This window comes from Macrobrachium nipponense, chromosome 3, assembly GCF_015104395.2.
Source record: "Macrobrachium nipponense isolate FS-2020 chromosome 3, ASM1510439v2, whole genome shotgun sequence".
Lineage (NCBI taxonomy): Eukaryota > Metazoa > Arthropoda > Malacostraca > Decapoda > Palaemonidae > Macrobrachium > Macrobrachium nipponense.
This window is the reverse complement of record NC_087202.1, coordinates 94085440-94104437: the sequence shown is the minus strand read 5'-3', so window position 1 is coordinate 94104437 and position 18998 is coordinate 94085440. Positions and strand designations below refer to the sequence as shown.

The following is an 18998-nucleotide window of genomic DNA, read 5'->3' as shown; positions in this document are numbered from 1 at the left end:
TTGTATTATGTATGTATGTATGTATGTATATACACACACACACACACACACACACATATATATATATATATATATATATATATATATATATATATATATATATATGTGTGTGTGTGTGTGTGTGTGTGTGTGTGTTAGTACATTTCTCTTCTTCAGTTGGCATCAGATTTATTATGGGCACGGGGCAGTTACAAACAAAATTATTTAGATATTGCCGTCATTTGTGACATGGCAGGTAGCTACATCAGTATGAGATGTTATTCATCTTCATGAGATTTCCAATAACATTCCGAGTGCCAATCCGGTGATGTCCATGAGTAAAAATAAAATTCTTTCAAAAAGTCATTTAAATATGCATCAAAAACATATGTAAAAGTAATTTCCTTATTTTGTTTCAAATTATTATTTTCTGAGGCATAACGGAGAATCTTTCATTCAACATTTTTAGTTTGCACTTCTGTTTAGTTTTTGCGTCATTCAGAGAACACCTCAGTTGAGGTCAAAATTTTATCAACTTTTCACTGAAGTTGCGAATTTGGGATCAGTTGACCTGATTTGACATCGATAACGACCACATCCAGAGTCTTTGCCTTTCTCTGTTTTCCTTGAATGAGCTTACCTGCCTCTTATAAAGAGGCGGTTTTGCCTTTCCCTTATTCTCCATCGGTATCAATAGTTTATGCAGAAGCACCGGTTTCGCTTTGGCCAACTATGCCACTTTGGCTCTTCTCCCCCTTCCCCTCCGCCCCACCCCCCTCCTCCCTCCCAAAAAAAAAAGGCAAAGAAGTGCAAAAGGCGTGTGGAGGGAGAAGAGAGGCAGGAATGCGGGAGGTACGAGCCAGAGGGAGCAGAGTGACCCGCAGTGGCTACAAACAAAAGTCCTGTCACACGATCCTCAGCCGTGAGTTTTTGTCCCTGCTTCAGGCGACGGAGAAGGACGCGAGAACGACACCAAGCCTTTGGCCTGCCAGGACTGTAAAGCCACCTAGAAACCTTTCTTGGAGGATTTGCCATTTTCCTCTGTTTTCTCAAGAGAAAGCAAGGAGTTGATCTTCGCCTTTCTTTTCTTGCCTGTCGGTTTTTGACCTTTTATCTTGCGTAAGCTTGTTTTGCAAAAAGAAAAGAAAATTGCATTCCACTTTTGTTCCACATGAATGTTTGCATTTAGATGGAAGAAATAATAATGCCTAGGAAGGTAGAGTTGATCTCATAAACATCTTTCATACAAACGTTTGCAAGTTGCGAAAGGATGGCAAAATGGATGCCTGACACACGCGAAGAATAGATGGCGCTGTCACGACGACGACGCCAAGGATCATGTATAGATGAGCCCAAGGGGGTGGCCGCTGCGACACACGAAACGCGCAGCAGTGGCGACACCGTTTGTTTTTGTCTCCTCAAGAGAAGGAGGAGGAGACGGCAGAGATGCTAAGATCAACCTTTGCTGAACTCTGATCAACTACCAAGCTTTTTAACGGCTTCGTGGCTGTTGGGTGGAGGACCATCGTTTGACGCACAGGCAACATGTTCGGTAATTTAAACTGGATAAAACGTAATTTCCTTTAGATTCATAAACTTTAGACGCATTACGTAGTTATTTTCCATATATTTCTGCTTTTAATTTTAAATGCTGTGCTTTTACTTTAGACAAATTGGTAATTTTCTTCACTTTTCCAAAACTTCTGGTATTTCAAGATATAGTTGAGTTATTTTCTTTTAAATTTTTAAGACTGTACACTCAATTTGAGATATATACAGGAATTACCCTTCTACTGGTAAGACACCGCACCTAATTCGATAACAGTGAAAAGTTATTTTGTGTTACTATATAAATAAAAGTTAAAGCAAGCTGCTTCATAGTTTGGTCATTCCAAGCAGAGGTGGTCACAATCGTATGATATATGAAAAGTGAAGTCAACTGAAGCTAAAGCTTCGCGTCTTAATGACCTAGTCCTCTAGCGCTGTTGAAACTTACAAGTCATAATGAGCTACCAAAGCAACAGTGCCCAAAGGAGTCGCGATGCCTAATAGCCAGGGATTTAACCACACGAAGACTCACCAAAGAATTTCGAGCTTCCTGCACATTCAAGATCCCCAAACCCAGTTCGAGTGAGTGACAGATCCCGAAAACAAATGTTTAACGCAAGAAGGACATTTTTTTTTCCTCTCTTGTTTGTTTTCTCTGTCTATCTCGGAAATACCTTTTGTGGTTCGGCAGCAGCTGACGCAAATGGCTCTGACTGCTGCTCTGCTATTGGTTTGGCTACTTAAAGTCAACGCTTGTAACAGAGGAATAAAAAAGAAGGTAAAAAGTATTAATATATTTCTCTCTCTCTCTCTCTCTCTCTCTCTCTCTCTCTCTCTCTCTCTCTCTCTCGACGAAATTTCATCATCTACTAATTGCTCACCACAGCAGGGTCCAGAATGCCTCACTTAGGTTTTAGTATCCGCGTATACTGTGAGGCTGGGACGTAAGAAAAAATTATGTGAGTACTTGAATTTAGAGACGTGTCCGTAAGCAAATTTCATAAACAGGCGCGAGCGCACAGGAAGTGTATATATATAATATATATAATATATATATATATATATATATATATATATATATATATATATAGATATATATATATATATATATATATATATATATATATATATATATATATATATATATATATATATATATATATAGTTATATATTTATATATTTTATATATATTTATATATATATATATATATATATATATATATATATTATATATATATATATATATATATATATATATATATATATATAAATTCTCAATGTTCTGGTTAACATGACTAGACCCATTGCGTTTTCCAAGATTCCAGCTAAACAGACAAACCAGTCAGTTACTATAAACAGCGATCATCTCCTCTTCAAACGCACACACCACACACACAGGGGAACAAGCGCTAAATAGAAAGCACTCCAAGAGAGCAAATCAGATCGACTTTTCCACGGCCCATAAAGAAACTTTGGCAAAAGTTTCTTCGACTTCCAACTGTAAGTATAACCTTGAGAGATCTCGCCCACACAGACATGTATGGATGAACGAACGCTTGACCCCTGTCCAAGAGACCAAAGTAAACAACAACAAGAGAACAGGGCCGCGAATGTTAGTTGTAAGAGGCGGCCGAGTGTCACAGGACGACTTTGTAGAGGGCGAGAGCGAAGTGAATAATAACAAGTGGCCTCAGGGAGAGGTTTCATGAATGGGCCGCTGGCACACTCACGCGGCTTTTGGTGTCTGGAGTCAGTTCCCACGCTTTGCAGAGACGAGACCCCCCTGGGGTACTCGCAACGCCCTTGGAGGGGCACGCTCTCGCAGGAGGAGGGCCAGGAGAAGGGACGGGAGGAGGAGAGAGACCCCCTTGGGTGCTGTGGCTTGAGGCGTGGGCGTGTGGGTGGGTTACTCATAAGCAACAGCCAGCAGTCTCGTGTTATCTCAGTTGACTGTCTTTACTCACACTTACACAAGGTGCCAGACCTCGACTCACGAGGTCATTCATGCCCTGCCGTTGCTAGTTATTTACCCAGCCATATACTATAAGCTTGCCATTCTCTGTCGTCTTTGATTGAACTATCGATCGGAGTAGGTTTCTTGAAACGACTGGTTTTTTGTGCAAGAAAAAGATCGTTTGATTTCATTGTTATTGGAAAGATTTCTTCCAAGAAATGGTACGTTCATTTCTTCAGATGTTTATTAGCTTTGTGAAAGCACAGATTAGCTTTTTTGTAAATAACTCGATGGCTGCTTAAAAGTAATGATATAGATATGTAGAGAGTTTTCAACATGTGGATGACTTTTTTACATTAGCAGTGTACCGTGAGACCGATAACAATAATGGTCTTGCAATTAATGTGCTAATCTAACTGAGCTATTAAGTGGTTGATAATTCTCTCTCTCTCTCTCTCTCTCTCTCTCTCTCTCTCTCTCTCTCTCTCTCTCCTGTAATTAGTCATTAAAACCATCTAGAAACTAGTTTTTGTAAAGCAGTTTATAAGCTACATATATGATAAATTTGTAATGCAGTGCGAATCCCGTTTAAAAAAAAGCCATGCTTAAATGACGTATACACATTCCGTATCAAGAAATCCTTTTAGATATTAATTCAGCTACAGATATTGATATTAAGTTATGATTGCTGTAATTCATTGTTCTGGCATACATTGACATAAGTCGTACTCCTATGTAGTGTATAGTTTAATCGAATGTATTAATATCCTTGTATAGATTCATCGATATTAGGTGTAATATATAAAAAAATAACTGCATTTGTCCTTCATATTATTCACGCTTTAATTTTTTTTACCCTTTTTATTGAATTGATAAAAGAATTAGTTGGAATGAATTGTTTTTCATAAGCTACACATCGATTATCAATTACAGATTTTATTTCCACAAACGCTCAGAAATTATTTGATTTCATACTAAGAAATTGGATGTTGAACGCTTGTAAGCACAAAGGAGTACATAAACTTTATGATGTGAGAGAGAGAGAGAGAGAGAGAGAGAGAGGGTGGGGGAGGGGGGGGGGGGGGGGGGGTGGGTGGCGTGGGGGGGGGGGGGGGGGGGGAAGAGGTTCTTGTATTTACCCAAACCCCGCCCCATTTATCTGGAGGTATTTACATTGGAACGAGGGCTCGGATAGTTCTGAGAATTGTCATAGCCCCTGTTTGAACGTGAGTTCCGCAGTCGTTATGTCCACGGAGGGAAAGAAGACAAAATACGCGTTCATTAAACGACAGTGATTAAGTGAACGTAATGGACAATGTTAGAGTGCGACCGAGAGGGTTAAGAAAGCACGGAATAACAAAAGTGAAGAGCCGAGTGAAAATGTGAAGTAAAGGGAGAGAAGATCAGGAATGCGCAACCAGATCTGGACCCATTCCAAAATCGAATCCTCTGCTTCTTCGTCTGTAACCAGCAGCTCTACAAAAGTTCATGGAAATCTTTCAACAACTTTGAAGACAGGAAGACAGACAAACAGATATGAGTGAATCAATGACCTCCGTTGGACGTCATTGGCAGAGATTATTAATGCTGCAGAGCAAATAGTAATTCATTGCCATTAGAGAAGTATGTAACTCCGTGCAACATTAGCACAATGAAAACAACAGTCAAAAAGTGAGCGAGAAGCAAGCATAAACAACTCTTGACTTCCTTACAAGCACAACAAATATCATCAGCCCACACGACGGAAATGAACTTCAAATCATTCATATCATAAAGTAACAGTAACGTTACTTCGCACAAAGGGAGTAACGGTAACATCAGTCCAAGCAATGGAAATAACAGTAGCATGAGCCCTGTGTCGGCCGTTGTAACGGGGATCCAAACAATCTGTAGCTGCTGCTGCACAAGGCAGCTATCCGTAACCTGAGCTCTCGGGTGGCCGGTATAAAAATGCCAAAGATGTATTACTCGAATTTCTCGGTCTCCTTTCTTTCTTTTTTCTCTTACTTCTTTGTCCTCTAACTATGAATCCTTTTGTGCCACTGGTTTTTCTTAATTCCATCATTCGCAAGTGTGAATACTGATTTTCTAGTTCACGAAGTGATGACTGGGTCAGTGCACAACGAAGAGTTATTATTAGTTCTAAGGTAAATTATGTCGTGTTACGAGATTTCCCAACCGCCCTTCCCTCCCCCTCTCTTGTATTCTGAGATTTTGACTGAACTTATGCATATGTAGACACATGTAGGCCTAATCCAACAATCGACGGAAGACCCAAACACTGATGTGTGGCCTCATATTCATCAAGTCGAGAAAGTTTTGAATTTTAAATGGGACAGATCAGCCTACCGAATCCGCCTCTCACAAAAACTAGCGACTTTTTTTTTCTTCCTCGCCACTTCTTGACTGAGAAAGGGAGCGAGAAAGAAAGAGAAGAGCAGAGCAGAGAGAGAGAGAGAGAGAGAGAGAGAGAGAGATCAAAGCATCTGATCTCTCCTCCCTTTTCTCCACCTCTTCGCCCATGGCAAAGATTTAAACAATTATTATTTTTTTCTCCTTTTCTCCACTTCGCCTGAGCGGGAGTTCCAACTGCTGATGAGTACTGGGAAACATTAACCATTAGTCTATGCCTGAGAGAAGGAGAGAGAGAAAGACGCTCTCTCGGGATGATAGGAGACTTCTTAACCCTGACAGCCGTCATGGGAAAGAAAAAAGTACAAGAAGAAACAACACGTTTAGAGGATTTTGAAGCCTCTGTAAACACGATGCTACTCGACCAAGTTTCTGACATGACCGTTTTCGGCATCTTTCCGCCAAAATTGGTATTTAAATCATATTACGTGTATATGTATATGTATATATATATATATATATATATATATATATATATTTATATTATATATATATATATATATATATATATATGTGTGTGTGTGTGTGTGTGTGTGTGTGTGTGTGATATGTAACTGTAATAGCCAAAATGCCCTCTTAACTTCTTGCTCGTTTTTGGATACGCTTGCAAAGCCTTTGTAGTGACAAGCGTATCCAAAAAAGAGCAAAGAATTCAAGAAGTTAAGAGGGTATTGTGGCTATTAAAATTGCATATGTATCTGGTAAAAAAGTGACCAGTAGATTAGAATATATATATATATATATAATGATATATATATATATATATATATATATATATATATATATATATATTTATATATATATATATATATATATATGTGTGTGTGTGTGTGTGTGTGTGTGGTGTATGTACACACACACACACACACACACACACACATATATATATATATATATATATATATATATGTATATGTGTGTACATTATTTAAGTAGATTTTATGAAGACAGAAATCGACAGTTTATGCCGAATCCATTATTGTTATCATTAAGATTATTCTTATATAATTATCATTTTTCCTCAAAATTTTATCATTTGTATAATAGATTTTTCTTCAACATTTTCATATCTCATTAATGTTATTATCATCTAAATCCTCAATATTTTTCACGGGGAGGGGGCCACGTGCCAAGGGGGCTCCCCGCCCCAACCACCCTCCCCATCCCTGGACCCGCTAGCGCGATGAAGGAAGTTTATCCCGAGAAATTTACTCGGAATGTGAAGGAAATGCTTCCTTTGTTGTTCAATAAGGCTGGAAGAGTATTGAAAATATACGTAAGGCCACCAGATGTAAACGAAAGATGATACCAGTCTGTTATGATTTTAATTGTTAGTATGCTTGGGTTCGAAACGCTTTCATGTAGATTCCGAAAAAGTTACCAGCCTTGAATCCCGCTGGTGAACTATTCCTCAAGTTCATTATTATTGCTATTAGGTAGCCAGAAAATGAAAGGAAAAGGTATACTCGTGCGTGTCTATAGTAGATTCAAATCAACTGTGAATTTGATGTCTAGGCCAGTCCCTTACGACGCTCCTGATTGGCAGTCGATTAGCCAATCATAGGGCTGGAAATACTCAGTTTCTCTCGAGAGCTCACACAGGCAGGATGTATGTTCCACCTCTCCTGAAGGACAAACAACGCTCCTGATTGGCTGTTGATAAGCCAGTCACAGGGCTGCAAACTCTCAGTCTCTCGAGGGAATTCACATGGGAAGGATCTATGTTCCACCTCTCCTGAGGGATACGTTTTTCAAAAGTATCCCTCAGGAGAGGTGGAACATACATCCTGCCTATGTGAACTCTCGAGAGAAACTGAGTGTTTCCAGCCCTGTGATTGGCTTATCACAGACAATCAGGAGCGTCGTAAGGGACTGGCCTCGATACCAAATGCACGGTTGATGTAAATCTCTTGTAGTAACCTGAAACAACGTCACAACCATTCTGGGATTCAGAAACAACGTGCTCAGGGATTCCCCACATTCGGATCCATGAACAAACAGTCCAAATGGTCAGTAGCCACATCCCACCCCTCCTCGAAATTTAACTCAAATATATCAATCACCGTATCATATTATATAAACTAACAATTCGGGAATATGCGGACCGGTATCACTTTCTATCGTTCAGTCTATGTTATCGGTTGCCTGCCTCACTTTCTAGACACCCCCACCCCTCGCCCCACATTTTCTCTTTCTCTCTCTCTCTCTCTCTCTCTCTCTCTCTCTCTCTCTCTCAGGATAACGGACTGAAATATCAAGTTACCAAGAGTCATTACCATTATTATTATTAAGAAAGTCATTTCATTCAGAAAGAGTGAGCCACTTTCCCAAATGAAAAGGCCGATGGGGTAGGGAGCCGAGGTCTTTCTTCGACAATGAGCAACAAGACGAAGGTGCGGGGCCCGTTGTTACTATTCAACCTTAACTGATGGACTGATATATGATTGTGGACTGGCCTCACCTTATAACGGCCATCGACATAGAATATTTGATGACTGAATGGGTGTTAAAAATTGACGTCACAATCATAGTGGCTAACGACACCTATTAGAATATTTTCGTGTGTGCCTACCTTACACTGGCTTACTCTCACTGCATTGACTTAATGGTCTCCCTGTGATCCAATCCTGCACACAAACTCTCATCTGAATCGTTTCTTCGACTCTGGAGCTTCACCGCCACCCATTATCATTGCCTTCTCCCCAACCCAGCCCCCGTCCCCTAAGCAAAAAAGTCATTCAGTTTTGTGACAAAGCAAGATGTCATACAGATTCACAATGTCTGGTTCAGAACATCACAGGAACCTCATTACATAAAACGGAAATTGTAAAATGTGACTCACGCATTCTTGTCTTAAGTATGGACTTTCTTCTCGGAATTCGAATATGAAGCTACCGGCTAACAGACAGCAAAACACAAGAGAAATGATTCAGTAAAAAGAAAAAAAAGGCGAGAATGAGAAAATAGGGATGAAAAGACGAAAAGACAGGATGAAATCAGAGAAAAAGAGACAGAAGCTCAAGTAGAGAAAAAGAGTAAAAGAATCCGAACAAAAGGAAAATCGGAAGATCTCAGACACCACCACAAACAAGGAGAGAAAGAGACAGCAACGATAAAATCTAAAACCGACAAGAGAAGTAAGAGAGAAGAAGAGGAGAGCACAGCTATCAAGAAAAACAGAAAATTGGAGTGATCAGAAATCCAAGATCAGAAAAGAAGAGGAAGAAGATACCATCTGGATGGGATAACTGAGTCAGGGACTTCATTAAGCAGAGAGAAAGTTTCAGTGATCAAGACCCTCTGCTCTTATCCCCCCAGAATGAAACCATGAATGAAATACCGCCAATAGGGTCATATTTTTTATGAATGAGTCATACTACGCCGTGTTGATCCTGAAGCTGAGTAACTGTGTGATATCACGCAATGGTCCCCCTTCGCTTTTTATTTTTATATTGTTCTTTTTCCTTTAAACATTTTTCAGTTGTGTGGCTCTTCTTCGTGCTTTTCATGAGCCTAAAGGAATATGCACGCATTTATGAACGTGTGAATGCATGCACTCACACACACAGCGCACACGCATACACACGCGACACGCACACACACATTCATATAAATATATATATATGTGTGTGTTTGTGTGTGTGTGTGTGGGGGAATTCGTTTGTCCTCACTAACGGTCTCGTGTATACATACTGAGGAAAGCAGGCCAGCAGCCATGTGCGTCAAAGTGGCCGTTGCCTCCTTCAAGTGAGCCTATCTCATTCTTGTCTTCTTCATTAAGAGTTGGCCAAGGAAGGAGACAAGGCACTCAGCAACGCATGCGCATAAATGAAGGGCAAGGGGAGATTATAAACACATAGGGAGATCATAACTGTCAATTGAAGAGAATTACTGTGTGGGAATTCAGTGATAGTGACGAAGGGCTGTTGACAGTGTTTTTTAACTGTAATTCACTCTGTTCTGTGTCAGACCGTTAATTATCTTTCCGTTTTTGTAAGCCTGTACGTAATGTGGCATTCGCCCAACCCACTCCTTAATATAATAAGACGCTGCGTATTGTTTATGAATGTCATAATCTCATTATGTCGTACGGTGTCGTTTTTTCTTATTGTTCAGTACAAGAGTCCTCGCTATTTTTTCACCGGAAAGCAGACAGTCTCCTTGGCTGTGTTATCGAAATTCAGTCTCGTAAGGTTACTAGTAAGAGGCGCTAATGCCGTTTGGAGGAAGCTTTCCATTACCCAAAAGTCTTTTAACTATGAATAACAAGATTTTCAGTTCTTTGTCTAACAAAAATTTAATACACATTGTCTGCAAGGTCCTAAATTTTAACAAGTGATTCGCATCTTGCATCACGAAATTTACGCAGGACTAAATACGACTAAGAAGAGAGAGAGAGAGAAGAGAGAAATGAGAATGGAATATACGGAAAATCGAAAGTCAATAATTAATCAATAGTGGATAGTCCACAAACATTGTAATCAGAGACACACGCGAGCGCACACGCACATACACATACACACATTATATATATATATATATATATATATATATATATATATATATATATATATATATATATATATATAAATGCTTAAAAATCACAGCAGCTGCATCTGACCAGTTTATAGTATATATATATATATATATATATATATATATATATATAGATATATATAATATATATATATATATATATATCAGAAGAATGTTTTATCGTCTCACTTAATGAAGGAAGGAGAGAAGGAAAAGGCGAAGCGTAAGAAGAAAGCTGAAATGAGAGATGAGACGCCTAAATTGGAACGGGAAATGACTAAGACATAGTTGAGGTTAGAGAGCTACGATTTACGCATTTTCGATGAACAGTTCGCGTAATAGGAGTGGAAGGAAAGACAGAACTGATGTTATCGTTCCTTTCACTGTCCTGAGAGAGAGAGAGAGAGAGAGAGATCGGTTCCAAGAGAACTATGGCAACGAATTCTTTTTAGATATTTCGCTAAGGAAGATTTGTGTTCATCCTTTTCAAGAAGATGATTATTATTTCATAAGAAATGAGCAAGGAATCTTCAAAGAATTTATTCTGTGAATGAAACTATTAGCTATTTGCTTATTATTGAATATGTTTTCTTTGCGTACCTCTGAAGGAGAGTAATTTGAGTATGTATAAAAATCTACTAATACTGCTACTACTGTTACTTCTACTGCTGCTACTACTATTATCATTATTATTCTATACGAAGAAAATAGTAATAAAAAAATGCTTGACTTAACCAGCATCCCTACACAGAAGCAGATTCGTGTATGGAAATGAAACAGAAGAGCAAGAAAGAAGTAATGAATAGAAATTCCTTTTTAAATGTGATACAAGAAAAGGCAGAGTGACTGAACAGATTCCATTCATGCAAACAGAGAAAAGAGTAAGACGTGCTTACCGTGCATTTGTTGGGCTTCTCTCCGGAGTGGACTCGCATGTGAATGAGGAGCTTGTACCTGGCGTTGAAGGGCCTGTATCTCCTCTGACACGCAGCCCAGAAACAAGTGAAGTCATCGCCCTTCCTCTGGTCTATGTGCGCCTTCTCGATGTGCCTGGAAAGTGATTCCCTCGACTGGAACAGGATGTTGCAGTCCATCCACCGGCAAAAACGAGGACCGTCGTCATCGGAGGGACTGTTCGGACGGCCTTCCTCTGTTTCCTGATGGTGGTGATGCTCTTGGTAGGGCGGAGTAGCTTGTCTTTCGTCTGGTTCGCTCTTTGGTTCTGACTTGTATAGGGAGTGTACGGTCACCTGCCTGCCGTTGTTGTTGTCACTGTTGTTGTGATTGTTTATCGTGTTGTTATTGTTGACACAAGGTTTAACGTCATCATCGGTAATGAGTGACTGAAAACTAAGATTAGCCCTTGGAGGTTGGTTGTTGTTGGCCTCTGGTCTTGGAATGAGGTGGCCGTAGCTTCCAGAAGGTGAGCATGACAAGGGCTGCAGAGCTGGAGTGGCTGTTGTTAGAGAACCGGCGTTGAGACAAGTTGGGGAGGACCTGATTATAGTGTTGAGGTCTATACCATCAGCGTTCATGGGAGACGTTGAATAAGGACGCTTATAACGGCGCGTGGAACTGAAGGAGCCCCTGGCAGAGGTGAAAGGCGAAGGAATTGACGAACCTCCTGGGGAGACGCTCATGGGAGAGGCTGAACACCTGCTTCCCCCAAGGTAAAGATCCAGGCCTTCGTGAGTGGGCAAATCTAAAAGGCCCGTGGAAGATGTAGGTGGGGGCATTGGACTAGAAAATAAAGCGGCATCCTGTGGGCGAGTATCAGTCACGACCAATTCTGGAAGTGAGGATCCTCCTGGGACGGCTGTTAATAGATTCTCTAAGGAAGGACTCCATTCGTCCCCTGCAAGATACAAGTCTCCATGAAGTTCTCCAAGGGCATTCAGGGCCGTTGACATTTGGGATGTTGGTCCAGAGTCCTGCGGTGCTTCTACGCTTATCGTAGGAGGTGTAAATGTTCCATGGGGATCCAGGGGTGATCCAGAGAGAGGAGATTCGCCCAGTGGGCTGATGAGTCCCCCCAGGTCGCATGAGGTCAGCTCAGTCGGGATGAGTGGTTCAGGTGACTCGGCGTGAGTCGTTGAATATTCTTCCAGGTGCATCCTGCGGCGGACACCTGCAATAGCAAACAAATCCTTTTAGAACCTGTTCTGGAACAAGAATGATCACCGATAAATAGCATGGTGCCAATTAGTCAAATAATATCTGGAATAGAAAAAAGAACCTCTGAGATTGTATTGAAATAACACTTGTGGAAGAAGTAAAAGATACTACGTACTTTTCTAGAACGATAATGCACTATAACCATAAACATTATGATTCAGACTATTAAAACAACCCGTAAAATAAAGGAAAAATGGTCTCGATTTTTTTTAGTTCAAGACCATTCAGTAACCATGAAACGAATGTTAGTAAGCAAATGAAAATAATATGTTTTGGAGGTTCAAGTTTTACCACATGAATATCAGTTAGTTAAGCAGCGGTGATTAGTGTCTATGGGATTTTATTTCATGATGAATAAACATATTTATTATTATCATTTGTTAAAAGTTTGTTCATCTTGTTCTTTTGTCTATCTCCATTTTACCTACATTCTGTACTTGGTTGCGTCCTAGAACTGAAATAGAATTATACTCCTTCTTGTTATTGATGCTAATGTTGTTATTTCATAAATGAAGTTACGCAATTACTTTTAATTAAAAACATTGTTTTTCGAATACTTCAGACTGGCATTATTAATATTTGATATAATCTCAAAATGGCATAAACTTTATATATATATATATATATATATATATATATATATATATATATATATATATATATATATATATATATATATTATTTGTGTGTCTATGTAATCGTATAGATTGCTTATGTATGGTATATATATATATATATATATATATATATATATATATATATATGTATATATATATATATATATATATATATATATATATATATATATATATATATATAATTTTCTTAAAGTAAGCACTGTTCATATTATACTGTACTTGAGCATGCAAAGATTGTTCAAAATTGATTCATAAAAACAAATGGTTGAAGATTAGAATTCATGTCAGAGTGAACATTTTCAAAAGGCAAAATATAATTCGTTAATCAAAAGCGATTAGTTTCCTACTGATTTTTAAAGTGGCAAAGCCTCTGCTATTTCGATAACCTCCTGGAGGTCAAATCGACAGGTTATAACCTTTGGGCAGCGTCACGCACCTGTGGGTCACAACTTATTTCGGGAAACGAGATGTGGAACGGTGATTACTGTTACTACGTAGTTCTTGCGGGAAACGAGCGCTGTACAAGTGTTTTCTCAGAATTGATAATATCACCACCAGAAATCGGTATAGATTGCTGAAGTTCTTAATGTCTATTAGATCTCCTGCAGCGTCTTTCACTTTTCTGGTCCATCTATCGCTCACTGCACCAAAGAGTACTTTCTTATCTTCGGTCAAAGTGAGAGCTTTTCAGGCACCGAAGAAACGCGCGGTTTTGGCACTGATCGAATCTTGGTTCGCGATTTGGTCAAGGACGACGTCGTCTTCGAGAGACATCGAAGTCCTTCGGAGTTCGGAAGAATTACCGCTGGGGGAAAGAAGGACGACTGCGCTTGGACGACCTCCCGCTGCTGTTGGCGTCGTCGAAGGTGAGACAGCCACGTGGTGGGTGAGGTCGTTCGTGACGCTGGAGGGTGGGCCTCGTCTCAGAAGCTGCTGCTTCTTTGTGGCACTTGTGCCTGGCACGGGGTCAAGTTTGCTTATGAACAGTGCCGGGGGTAAAAGCTATTATCACCGACAAGTGCCACCAGCAGATTCAATGGCTGCCACATATGAGACGCTGTCTCTCTTGCTGTCATTAGAATTGCCGAAAGTTAATGAAGAACGAGAAACAACTCTTTCTTTAGCGTTGATAACAAAACAGACATTAAATGAAGACTTTTCGGTAAGGGAAAACATTTAAAAATCGAAATGGCACAGACGAAATAACTGTACAGAGATAACGCGCATTGGCACCCACATCATAGGATGCCCATCAGTGGCACTGATGCCACTCGCTGATTGGTTGAGGGGGAAAGTTGTGATCCTGTCGCATCCCTCATTGGCTGCCCAACACGTGTGAGATATAAAAAAAAAAAGAACGCTGGTACGAGAAATCATAAGAAGACGATCTTTCTGTTACAAGTGCAGCCAGCTATTCTTTTCGTTTCGTTTCTTCATTTCCCCCCTCGTTCTCTCCCTTTCTGTTTCCGTGGTTAGGTTTGCATCTGGTCCGACGTTAGTATGACATAAACACGGGCGACCTTTATGTCCATAGTCAAGTTGACATAATTATAATGGCAGTAATTAGTATTAAACTGAGAGATAAATCATAGTAGTTGGTGCTGCCAGATATTATAGAAGATTTAAAGAATTGTCGAAAGTTTATTGGATCCCTAGTTTCAAAATACAGTACTGAGCAGATTATGAGAAACTTTCTGTGGCCATGAAAAGAAATGAGAAGGTTTTGATTTTTATCAATGATAATAATAATAATAATAATAATGATAATATTAATAATGATAATAACAGAACATTGCTTGATGTCAATAGCATATACGTACTACAATTAGAATCCAATTACATGTGCGAAAAAAATACAATGAAAAAAAGACGAACGTAGATCAAGCTAAGTTGGTAAGAGTTTTAAAAATAAGAGGAATGAGTCGTAGCTAATGACGACAATACTTCGACTGTCATGTGGTCATTCAGCTGCATTTTGTATTTGTGAACTGTGGCTTTTATATAAAGCCCAGCCGTATTTTTCTCTCATCCGCATTGCTTTGGGAATGGTTATGATAAATCCTCGCTGACAGAGACTGTTAATTAAAGTATGCGACCAAGTTTCAATGATACGAGGCCGTTACCCTGTGCTCATCCCCCCCCCCGCCACTCTCGAGAGGTAGCATCTACCGCCCCTGACTCAAGGGCCCCCTTCCTACCCATTCCTTCGCACTCTTAGTGTGGTTAATTTTCCATCGGCCTTCTTTCCGTAAACGATTTTTCACAGCAGATTACCAAGGCCACCCTCCTTATATATATACATATATATATATATATATATATATATATATATATATATATATATACATATATACATACATGTGTATATATATACATATATATAAAGATAAATGCTTTTAAGCCGAAAGATCTCGCAGACTCCTTCGTTTATTTTTCCTTCGTGGCATTTATCTTTATTTATGGATTTATCACGTTCCTAACTTTCGTGATTCTGTTATACATACATATATATATGTATATAATATATATATATATATATTTATATATATATATACATTATATATATATATATATATATATTATATATATACTTATATATATATATATATAATATATATATATATATTTACGCACACGCACATACATACATACATGCATACATACATACATACATACACACACACACACGCACACACACACACACACACACACATATATATATATATATATATAATATTATATATATATATATATATATATATATATATACATATATATATAAGACAAAAAGGTGTTACTTAGTTTCATATTTCATTTTCGCCGTTGCAAAGCATAGCTTCACCATCAAGCCTAAAAAAATAAAGGTTAACAGTTAACTTTAATAAAATGATTAGATCAAGTAAACACCGACTGTTCAACTTCAACCTTGAATCTTTGTAGCTGTTTTAGGGCGAGTGGTTCCATCATTAGGAGGTATGACTTTACAATTATCGTGGGAATTAGTGATTTGCATTAGATTTTGCGTACATGTTCTATGATATTTGAAGAATCCCTTCTACTGAAGTTGTAGACAGTTCCAAGGCTAATTCCACGATGGGAATCGATCCGCACTTTATAGTAAACTAAGATAAGCCCCAAGATTATATCTCGGCGTAAAATTAAAAAGAGGTCAATTTTCCTTGGATTCCTTAAGAACAAGCTTAGGATTTAGAAAATAAAAGCCTTTTTTAATATTGGTTAAAGTAGTTGAACGCTTGTCATCATACGTAAAAGTTAAAAAGCATAGAAATTAAGTTTTGTTACGGTAGGAATATGAATTTCATGTTGAAACTTATTATTTATTATATAAATTTTCTGAGGTATCCGTCGAATACAAGTTTCGGGCAGTCATTTTCTTGAAAATACTTGGTCAAATATTTCACCTCATTGTGAAAATAAATCCAATCGGAAGAAAAAGAAGGCTATATGCAATAAAATGAAAAAGTTGTTAGGGATGAAATGGGTGGGGCCGGGGGGAGCTGTAAAGACAAGCGTGTACTAGCCAGATCTGGTTCTTGGCAAAAAAAAAAAAAAGTCGTTTCCGCGTTAAATGGGAAAAGGATTATAAAGGTTGTGATTATTAACAAATTAGAAAAAAAGTCCATTTAGAAAAAGAATCCCAAACTAGGGAAAAGTGGAGTAATTCGTCAGTTCGGTGGTTAAATCTTTGAAGTATGGATTAGTGTATGTATTACATTTGGATCTACTATAAACTTTAACAATAGCCGGGATATGATGATGGTTTTTACAAAGGAAATTTAAATTACTGATAATTTATATAAAATATAGATTACGTGCAATATCATTTTGTAACAAAGGTATATTTAACATTGTACTTTAATTTTTATTTTATTCTTCTGTATTTATGATAAGTACTATGTAAATAATGTAAAGAATTTTATGTTATGTTTTCAGAATAAAAGATAAAAAAAACTTCCCAGCAGCAGCAGGAGCCCTGTTTTCAAAAAGAATAATGCTTGAACATAGCTCCATGAAGCGTGGATTGTACTTTCTTTCCAATTGCATTAACCCAACTCTCCTTTTCCAGTCTCTTCTCATTCACCAAGCCACGGGAAAACACTAATTTTTGCTTACTCGGGGAGTAAGCCTACAAACTACTTTTGTTGTTGTTGCTGGTGGGGGACCAGGAAAGCCCTGCGGAAAAGCCTAAAGAGGTCTGAAAATTGTTTCGTGTTGAGTTAAAGATACAGGAATTTTAGGATAGGATGTTTATGATTTGTTTATTAGAATGAAAATGTAAAAAAATAAATAATGGGCATGTTAAACAGTACAAAACAATTATTATTTCTAATGAGATAAGCTGGAAGTCGGATCACGCCTTGTTTATCGTACATCCTATGTTCATTGCTCAACAATCCTTGTTATTCCTTGCCCTGTCCAGAGTGCCTATGATATTAATTCTGTCCAGAAAATTGATTTTCTGAAATTACTTGATTTATTGCACCTGCGGCCTCTACAAAGGTATAGTTTGAATTCAGCTGGAATTAAGTTAATCTTGATTGCATCGAAAGTCACGTATAGTCAGCAGAACCACTTCATAAATCTATAGCAGTAATGTAGGAGTGAATGAGGAGGTAATCAGAAGAAAGAGATAATGAAAGAATTTAACACCCACAAATACACACATTGTATATGAGGTTTTAGTCTTCTTTTTCACGAAGATAGATATGTGAGGTTGTAGTCCACAGGGAAAAAGAAAAGCTGAAATTCCGTTTAGCTCAACAGTTTCGGCCTCCACTGGCCCTTATCGAGAGCTGTTTATTAACTGTAAATGAACAGCTCTAGATAGGGGTCAGTGGAGGCCGGAACTGTTGAGCTAAAAGGAATTTCAGCCTTTTTTTCCTGTGGACTATAACCTCACACATTATATAAATACATATCATACATCATATACTATATATATATCATATATATATATATATATATATATATATATATTATATATATATATATATATATATATTATATGTATGTATACTTCCTTTGCCATTTTGAAAAAAAAATTTTATTTTGACCATATTCAACAGCCAATGTCTTGATGATAACAGAAAAATTCAACCATATGAAACTTATGAAAATATCTTACACAGGACAATAACGAATTCCTTTGGTATTGGGGGAGGTATATACATCCTGAAACTGCTTTCTAGTCGTTTTTTGTGTAGCTTTTGCGTCAGTAAAAGCTCGGTCTAGACCAGTGGTTCTCAACCTGGGGGCCATTTTGAGCTTATGCAAATTATACATTTCTAAATAATGTTAGCTATCTGAATAAAAAACAAAAACTTGCATCACTGTCCTGGTAAAGAAAATGTTCTTTTTTAATTGATTAAGTTGGCAATAAAATTTTGTTACATAATCTTGTTAATTAAACTCTTTCCCAAGCAAATTCAAATTTGCTATTGTCCGCTAGTCTTTTGTAGTCTAATGATGTAAGTTAAGCATATCATAGAAATCTATCAATATAAGATCATTATGACTGTAAACTTCGTTATAAAGCAAGGGTGTTCTCTTCATCAACATTTTATTTATTTTTTTTTTTACCTTTTTTTGGCGGGGTGGGATATGGGACAAAAATGAAGGGGAGCCACACGAATGTTGAGAATTCATGAAGTGGGAATGGAGTGAAAAAGGTTGAGAACCACTGTGAATCTAGAGTCGTGAGTACAAATAAGTATTCTGTTTCGCCCGCTTCCTT

At 38.1% G+C, this 18998-nt stretch overlaps 1 protein-coding gene across 2 annotated transcripts in view; it reads right to left on the bottom strand.

The window, feature by feature from the left end:
- The window catches only part of LOC135221894 (uncharacterized), a 242643-nt gene that overhangs the window by 12567 nt on the left and 211078 nt on the right, over positions 1-18998 (bottom strand). For both annotated transcript variants that reach the window (XM_064259870.1, XM_064259871.1), the window contains exon 4: positions 11327-12558. In XM_064259870.1, coding sequence (XP_064115940.1) covers positions 11327-12558 — 1232 coding nt within the window. The remainder of the gene's footprint in view (positions 1-11326; positions 12559-18998) is intronic.